This window comes from Pterocles gutturalis, unplaced genomic scaffold, assembly GCF_000699245.1.
Source record: "Pterocles gutturalis isolate BGI_N339 unplaced genomic scaffold, ASM69924v1 scaffold286, whole genome shotgun sequence".
Lineage (NCBI taxonomy): Eukaryota > Metazoa > Chordata > Aves > Pterocliformes > Pteroclidae > Pterocles > Pterocles gutturalis.
The window spans coordinates 32,133-41,140 of record NW_010102620.1 but is presented as its reverse complement, the minus strand read 5'-3'; the positions used below and the strand labels follow the sequence as shown (position 1 = coordinate 41,140).

Here is a 9,008-nt window from a genome sequence, read left to right as displayed (position 1 = left end):
AGGGAAAGAAGATCTCTGTCCTCCTTCTGCAGGGCTTCATTCGATTCTCTGCAGTTGGACACCGGAGAGCAGTTGGTCCCTTGATGCTGGACCTCTTGTTTTGTCCCTAGAAATAGAACCAGTGCCTTTGTCTTCCCTGGCTCTCCTCCCAGCACACAGGATGCCTCAGCACAGCTCCGTTACATGGAGAAAATGCTCACTTCTGTATCAGTAGGTGTTGTTATCACTGCTCCGGGTGACCTATGTTCTTAGAGGATGAAATTTCTGAAGCCAATGAAAAGTGATACAAGTGTCCACTCTCCTTAAACTGAGTGAGACCGCAGTGCTGGCATCCTCTGGGCAGCTCTGGAAATTGCAGCTGTAGAGTCTCCACGTGTGTCAGTAAATTGTGTGTGTCCCCAAGTTGTACATTCGTGTGTGTAACCTATCAACAGGTGCTTTTGTATTTTAAAAAAGTAATATTTCAAATGACATGCTAGTCATAAACTACATAACTAAATATCACAGAGTTGCTCCTTCTGATCAAGTTAAATTATTAATTTATAAGAAGACTCATAACCATGGATTTTGTTTAAAGCTGCTGTATGTTCTAATTGTTTCTTCTCTGAGTTTGGGAGGGATAAACAACTCCCAGGCCCTAACTCCTCTGGGTGTGTGATTAGCATCTTTAGAAATCACGTGAAAGATGAAGGTGGTGAACTCCCAGGAGCCAAAGCGTGAGATGAGGAATGTAATGAGGGCGCTGATAAGGGAATATTAGCGTAGAGTTGGATGATAAAATGGAAGTGTGACATTTCAGCTTGCTGAATTATTTTTTTGTTACTCTAACTGGTTGAGGGTGGTTTTGGGAAGTGAACTGGGAGAGGTTACAATAGGTATTCTGCATAACAGAATGATGAATGCTGTATGGAGAGTTGAAGGGATTTGTAATGCATGTGGCTTCTGAACGGGATGCTTTCAGAGGCTCGTAGCAAAGCACAATATACAACTAACAAGTTACTTAGCAGCTCAATTATATGTAGGCAGGAATAGTAAAGTTAGGGGAAATGTATAATTTTTTCGCAGATTATATGTTAACTCCAAAACAAGTAAATTACATTGTAAAATAGAAAAATAAGCCATTTATTTTGATACTATGGCTCTCTGTCAGGTTTTGATTTTGTTTATGTGTGTGGTTAGGAAAAATGTTCACTAATGAAATTGATGAGCAAGGTTTTGATACCCTGCTCTTGGTGGGTAGCACTTGGCTCTTTGAGCAGTTTTATTAGTGATGTTCTTAGATTAAAGCCTCTTGAACATCCATAACGCCATCGAAACCCAGCCCTTGCAGGTGTGTGTGAGGAAAGCTGATAAACAGTGGGATGTGCCCCCATCCTGCTCTTCTCTGTCGTACCTGCCACGAAGCCAGTGATGTTTCAGTCCAGCTGAGAATCTAATACAAAAATCAGAAATAAGCTGAATGTTAGAGACACAAAAGCTACATACTCTTTGGCGCAGAAGCTACAAACCAGGGCGTACAGGCTTCCTAACAGCCTGTCATATAGAGGGTCTTTACTGGCTGTGTTCAATTTTTTTTTCAATTGAAGATTTCTGTTCACTTTCTGGCATAGTAAGTACCCTAAAGAGCTAGAAAAGAGCTGACCTTGAAAAAAATAATATGTTGTGTTCTGATATTAAGTTGTACCCTTGAGGGGAAGATGGATAGTCTGCTGCAATGCTTTTTAACCCCGATTGTGTCTCGCTTCTCTCTTGTCCCTTCACAGGAGCCCCAGAAAGTGAGGCGTGTCCCTTGCGGCTGTTTTTCTGCTCAGTTTATCGGATGGGCACGTTTCAAGGTTGAAATGGGCTGGTCAGGGAGCAGAACGACATTTTGGGAGTTTAAAGTTGCAGATGCTGTTCTTTGCTTGACCGTGTATTTCTTCTGTGTATTTGCACGGTTTGATCTGCCCTTTGCCAAAATAGGAGAGAAAATTTCCCTGTCTCAGGGGGACGTTGCAAGGTCCTTTAGTGGTTTTGAGGAGCCCTGCTGCTATTTCTGCCAGTTACACTAGATGGAAAAAAACCTAAAACTTGGCAGATATTTGTCTTTGGATGCTCGTTAGTTAGTGGAAAAGCATCTGTTCCTCCTTTGCGCCCTGGCTGTTCATCTTTGCTTTCCCAGGTGAAGTGGTGCTCCTGGTTCCAATGCCAGCAGATGGCCCAGCAGACTCTTGGCAGCTTTTGCCTGATGGAAGAGCAGCCTCACCTACAACCTCCTTTACCCAGCAGGACATCAACGAAGGCATTGTATGGTACAGGCACTCTGGATCTGAAGTCGAGAGTGACTCCTTCCAGTTCCAGGTACTCGTATTCACAAGCGGGGTCACGCAGCATCTCTGCTGGCATTTTTCTGTGATGTGACTCAGCCTGCCTTTCCCTGGATCCTGTGGATGCAACCCAGCACTGTATTCCTGGGAGACTCTTACTCATGCCGTAGAGAGCTTTTGCTGCACGTGGGTCCCCAGGCTTTAATCTGTGGCTGTGGAGTCAGCCCACCAGCCAGCTACCCTCAGCGTTGAGCCTCATGTGATGGCATTAACCTTCAGGACATCAAATCCCAGGCCATTTTGTAAATCTGGAGAAAATTGTCATTCAAGTAGCATCTTAACATTTAAGCTCTATATAGCCAACCTAATTTTCTGTAGAACAATTCCATCTCAGGGAGGAAAGGGTTTTGGAGAAAAGCTGTGACGTTGTCCTCGTGCCTGCTGGCTTCTCTAGGCAGGAGAGCTGTCTGAGATCAAGGCTCCCCAGAGAGAACGGGCAAACAGATGTGCACTTGTAACTTCCCCAGGATAAAGCCAGCAGGCTTGTAACAGCCCATCAGCACGACACAGTGTGTCCAGAGACTGATCCTTGCTGTGGCAGTGATCCCTTTTCCACTGGCCTTCTGCCTGTGGGGTGGGATTGTCCCTTGGGGACACCCTGCTGATGTGCTTGGGGTAGCTTTGGGGGAAGATATCAGAACAGGAGATGTTTTTTACCTGCCAATCCTTAGAAGAGGCAGTGTAACAGAGAGGAACTCCCATCCTTCTTGTAACCTGCTACCTTCTTGTCCCCACCCTTCTTTGAGATGAGGCTGGCCCCAGGGGACAAGGGAAGAGTGGGGAGGTAGGTCCAGGGATATTAATGCAGCTCATGTCCTGGCGGTTTTGATGCCCCATTTGCACTTCAGACAGGAGGTTTGATCCCTTGGTGCTGCATAGCAAATACACTGTCCTGTCCTAAAACCTGTAATATTTACTCCAAGAACCTTCTGAGTGCCTTTTTTAAAAATAGTTGGTTTTGCAAGCCCCAAAACCAAGCAGCCATCCTACTTTCTGCAGTCCCTCAGCTAGGAATTTAATTTTTCCTACGGAGTACTCCTTGCAAACAGACAAAAAGGTACAAATACTCCCCAGCAGATGTGATACTAAAATAAATCCCACCTCCCTGCAGGTTTAACGGCCATAAAATTCCTCAGACAGGTCCTCGCTGTTTGCTTGGAAGGTTTAACAGCCTCTCGTAATGCTAAGCCTGCATGAACACTTGCGTGCAGTATTTGTTACATCTGCTTTACAAGTCAGAAGCTATTATTGTAGCACCGGAGAGGCAATTAAAGTTTATTTCTAAAGTAATTAACGTAAGTGATAATGAGGAATTTGTGAGTGTCAATGTTGAACAAGCTAATCTTTAGCTTAATTGCTACATTCCTCTTGTAAAGTATGCATTTTGCATGAGTTAAATGTTTGATTTTAGTATCTTGGAGCAGTGGCAATAATTGTATGGCAAGCTCTGCTGAGAAAGGGAGCCACGATTGCCCGGGTCACACCACGAGGCCGTAACACATCCGAGTCTGGAACTGTGGAGTGGAGCATCTCAGAAAAAGCCGACGTGTTCTTTTCATCAGTATTTTGGCAATTACCTTTCAGATGACAGCGACTCAGAACAGGCCCAACAAATGGCTAAAATAATGTCATTCCGTTCAGCAGAGTGTGCATTTATAAAAATGCATTTTTATGCATTTTCTTCAAATGAAATGTGTGTTTAAGTCCATTCTTGCTCACAAAGTGCTCTGTTGAATCCAAGTGTGGGCTCCCATCCCTACCGACAGATCAATCTGTAGCTGAGTCTGACAGGGAAGGGGGCTGTATTTCTCTGGGTGCTTGCTCACTCAGGACTGCCGTGAACATTGCAGGGTTATCTCTGAGGGATGGATTTGGTCCTTTGAATTCTTACACATTTAGTAGTATTTACTTTATATGTCACTACAGGTTTACTGTTATGAGTCAGATACAGCTGACTTAAATTCACTGTTACACTGGTGTATGGCAAATCTTTGCGGGTCTCCGTGAAACACGAGCGCAGCCTGTCTTGGAAGATGTTGGGATGGCAGGGAGTCACTGCCAGAGCAGTGCCGTTATTAAAAGACCAGTTATTTTCACCTTGTCAGCACAACTGGTGGTCGTTTTGAGGGTGGGAGGAAGGTTTCAAAACCCATTATTTTTACTGTTCTTGTGATGAAGAGTTCCGCTAAGACATACAGACAGGTGGAGTGAAATTCAGCAAAACTGTGGCAGTGGCTGGGGGAAGCAGGAGTGAATAGGTAAGGGTAGGCAAGTAGCAAGCAGATATATTTTTAAATATTAATAAAGAGGTGAACTGTTTATAGATTGTAGAGGCAACAGCGGAGAAACTGGTTGCCGTTTAAAGGCCCTGGGTTGGTACCTGGTGGAAGAGTGTGTCTTGGCCTTCCCAGGCCAGGCGGAAGGGACAGGGAGAGTGTGAAACTGGTCTAGAAACACAGTGGTGTCCTCTGTCAGGTATCTATTCATGTGATCTTCCCTTCCCAGGTGTCTGGCTCTGGCAGAGCACACACCAGCCTGGAAAGCCACGTGTTCAACGTTGCTGTTCTCCCGCAGACGCCCAGAGCGCCTCAGCTTTCCCTCGGCTCCTCTTTGCACATGGCTGTAAGTCTGAGCCGGCACCGCTGGCTGATGGTTTCTCTATTCCCTCTCTCCAGAACCTCGCGTAGAGCAGTAACCACGGAGTGTTGATTCCTGTGTTTGCTATTGTCCCTGTTACTGCTCTTGATTCGAAGGTTGAACTAGATCTAAGGGACAGGGTGTATGCACCAGATTGGTAGCTGAAGCAGAAATGGGAAAAAAAAACGGGCTAGAAGAGTAAATGATTGGAGGGGGGAGAGAAAATCCATAAAAGGCTGAAAAACTCAGTATTAGAAGTGATGAATGTATAGACTGAAAGGGAGAGGGAGAGAAAAAAAGAGAAAATATGTTTAACATCTTTTTCTGGAATTCTTAGCATTTTGAAAACACGCGTTCCTGAGAAGCTATTAAAAATGGCAAGAGTGAAAAACTGTGGGTTAGGAAGAGTGAAGTGAAAAGATCTTGCCAGTAATTCCACTGTAAACTTCATTTATCAGGACTGTAGCCCACTCAAAATAGGAAGTTTTCATCCACCATTCTGACATCAGGAGATATATATATATAATGTCTTTGTAAAACATTCAGATGAGCCCATTATATCTGCAGCTGTGGAACTGAATTACCTTTTCGTGCAGCATCCCAGACTCTGGGAATAACCATTTTGGTAAGAGTGGTCTCTCTAATGTAGTTATTTCCCTGATTGTGTTCATTGAAAAGGTGACCTCGAAGTTCAGAGTTGTTTTTGTGAGCTCTCCGGCTTTGGTGCCTGCCTTCTCCGTGTGTCCCCATCACAGATGTGGGTGAAGTCCAGCTTTCCCCTTTCCTTCTCCTGCTGTCTCCTGTTCTTTGATTCTGCAGGGAAGGATCTCGAGTGGGATGGTGGAAGAGGGATTAATGAGAAGTCCATGACACAGCAGCCTTGTCAGGGTTTAAAACAGTGGTGACCTTTCCCAGGCAATAGTAAAACATGCTCAGGCTGCTACTTGGAGCAATAGCCAGGGATGTATCTTTCTGCTCTTGACTTTTTGTTGTTGTCATTATTGTCAAAATTGATGGGAGAGGTGTCTGACTGAGCCACGCGGTGCTGGATTTTATAGCTAATTACACACCACAAAATTCAATAGTGCCATAAAATAGGTTTTACTCAGGGGTGCCTCACAACCTGCAAGCCCTACCTCTGGGAGAGACAAATAGGCCTTGGAGGCAACGGCGAAGCAACCATAACCTTAAATCTTTTCATCATAAAATTGCACTTCCTTGCATCAGCGTGATTGAGTTCTGTTCATCAGTCTTAAAAGTCCTTCAGAATTAGCCTGGCTTCTCAGCTGAAGAGCAAGCACAAAACATCAAGTCTTCCCATAGCTGTAGCCTTGCCTGGGAGTGTCCTGCTGAGGACGGTCAGAGGCAGTTGGGTGATTCATTGGTGGTTAAGCTGGATATAATATCTGTACCGTTTCTTCTGCAATCAAGTTACCTCTTCCCCCCACACTGCCAGAAGGAGCCTGAGCTTTGCTCTAGCTGGATGCAAACTGACACTGGGTTTGTGAAGAAGAGGGACAATTCTGTAAGCATATGGAGAGGTTCTCCCCCTTCCCTTCCCAAAGTGGCTGTAGGAAAGGCAGACCACTGTTAACTCAGCTTGCCCTTTTTATACAGAGCTGTATATAGCAGTGCTGGTATCAGGAGTAAACTTGGGGGCTTCTGATTCCAGTTAGATATGTGACACTTTCACATCTAAGAATTCATCTAGGAATTAATTGCTCCTATCCTTAATTTAGCTTGTTCTCTTCAGACTTTGTTCATGATCATGAATTGAGCTGGATGCTTTTCATACCCAGCTGAACTATTTCATTCAATTCAGTGACTTCTCGTGGCTGTAATTCTGGGTTCATGAGCACGTGCAAGTTAACTGCCTTTGTCCACTTAAGTCTGTTCGTGCAACACCATAATTCCTTCAACTCATTGCCCATTGACTAGTGATAATCTTGTAGTGGAATGATCAGGACATTTTTAGATAGATTTAAAACAAAAGGGAAAGCTTTGGAGTCTTTATCAGGATTTCCTTTTAAAAGGCAAATACAGTCCAGGCACATCAGACTGTACCAGAAGACTATGCAGACAGTGAACTATCTCTTCATCCAGGTTGTTTTTGAACAAATTAGATTCTCCTGTGCATCTGCAGGGGACAGAGCATGCTAAAAACACTGCTGCTTTCCTGGACAGCCTGAAAGCGGGGCTAAGCTCAGAGTCACATGTAGGAGGAGGTGTTTGTCTCTTTCTTCATAGGTTTATAAGCCCCTTCGGATTCTCCAGAAAGGACTTAACAGAGGTGGACCTGTATGGTTGAGCAGGATAGTACTCAGCTTCTGTGTTACACGTTTGGTTTGGTTTACAGAAGAGCTGAAAGTGAGTTTAGGTTCTAGCAAATGTTACTCGTTGTGAAGCTTTCCTCTCCTCTGTAATCTCATCCCAGTTAGTCCTTGTTCTGTACAAGTGTGAGAGTCTTGGTGAAGGTTCAGCCCAGCTGTCCCTTGTCGGTTTTTAAGTCTCAGAATTAGGCCTTTACATTCAAAGACTCTCTTACTTTTAACTATAGCAAAGCACATTCTCTTTCAGTGCATTTCTGGGTGAATCTTCCCATGTCTCTGGCGTTGATGCTCATGGTCTGATGTGTTTATTGAGGTGCTGGAGGACCGTGTGACAGTGATTGAGCCCCATCACCTCTCCTTTGTAGACCCGGAGATTCCCAGCGAGAAGATCCTGTTCAACGTGACTGTCCCTCTCCTTCCTGGCCAAGGCAAGTGGAGCTATTCAAACACGGTCTGAACCAGTTGCCGTGCTTTCTGAGCACATCTCATTTTTCCCTCAGAGAGTCATTCTGTGGAGGCATCTGTTAATCTGCTGGGCCTCCTTCATTAGCTGTTAAACACTTTGTTTCTGAACCTGATTTCTTGTACTTGTTCGGGAGTAAGCCGCAGAGCTCAGACCATTTCCTTACTCTTGTCTGGAATATATTGAATGTTGCACTCTGTGGCTTTCTCTTTCCACCTCCCTAGTGAGAGGCATTTGAAGAAGTGACTGAGTGAGGAATCTCTGTTCATTTTCTCATGTGCTAAGAACCCATCCTCGGTGCAGTTACAACCATCCAACTCATTCAGGAACCACTGAAAATGTAAAAAAAAAAAATACTTAGGAAGAGAAAAAGAAGCTGTGGCCTTTGGTATCTTGTTTTAAAAATGAAATGGATTCCTCCTGTTAATACTGAGCTCTCTGTCTCCTTAGGTGTCGTGGAGCACAGAGACAGGCCTCTCTCCCCAGTCAGGTATTTCACCCAGGCAGATATAAACCACGGCAAGATTGCTTATCGTCCGCCGACTGCAGCTCCTCACTTGAGAGAGATCATGGCCTTCTCATTTGCGGGTAAGGAGCTGAACGTTCTTTGTAGTGCTGTGGAGGTAGCTGGCCTGCTGGTCTTCCTCCAGCCCTGGCATGACTTCACGGTTATGTCCATCCTTACTAGGGTGTGAGGCAGGAACAATACAAAGGACGTGGCAATGCGTCGTGGGGAACTGTACCAAGAGTTCACACGTTTCTTGCGACTTCAGCAAGGTTTTCCCCTGGGGCTCAGTGTAGCAACACTCAGTGAATTATGGGGTTATAGCAGCACTGAACATTGCCAGTGCTAATACTGGGTGCTGCGCTGGGCGAGCTGCCAATCTGCTGCTCTGTGCTTAGGAGCTGTTCTCCCTCCGCTGCTTGAGATCTGTGCTGCACTGAGGGTTTAGCCCTTGAGAGTGAGATGAGAATTGATGAGTGCAAACTGAGTCACTTTAGCCAGGATATTAGGAGACTTCTGCCGTCTGAGGAGTAACAATCTGGAGCAGGAGGTGGAGGGGGAAAATAGGACAAACTTCAGGCGTGTTTACCAGTTGATGCACAGGATTGTGTGATGAAGCGGCAGTACGTGGTGGATGCAGTTCTGTTCATCAAGAGGAGTTTCACAGGTCAGAGGAGGGTGTAGCATGTTACCTCGCCTTACCTGGA

At 45.1% G+C, this 9,008-nt stretch overlaps 1 protein-coding gene across 1 annotated transcript in view; it reads left to right on the top strand.

Annotated features, from left to right (window-relative positions):
• The window catches only part of FRAS1 (Fraser extracellular matrix complex subunit 1), a gene marked incomplete at its 5' end in the record, with an annotated part of 95,622 nt that overhangs the window by 55,443 nt on the left and 31,171 nt on the right, over positions 1 to 9,008 (top strand). The window contains 4 exons of the mRNA XM_010086335.1: positions 2,162 to 2,340; positions 4,872 to 4,988; positions 7,647 to 7,761; positions 8,247 to 8,384. Of these exons, the coding sequence (XP_010084637.1) occupies positions 2,162 to 2,340; positions 4,872 to 4,988; positions 7,647 to 7,761; positions 8,247 to 8,384 (549 nt within the window). The remainder of the gene's footprint in view (positions 1 to 2,161; positions 2,341 to 4,871; positions 4,989 to 7,646; positions 7,762 to 8,246; positions 8,385 to 9,008) is intronic.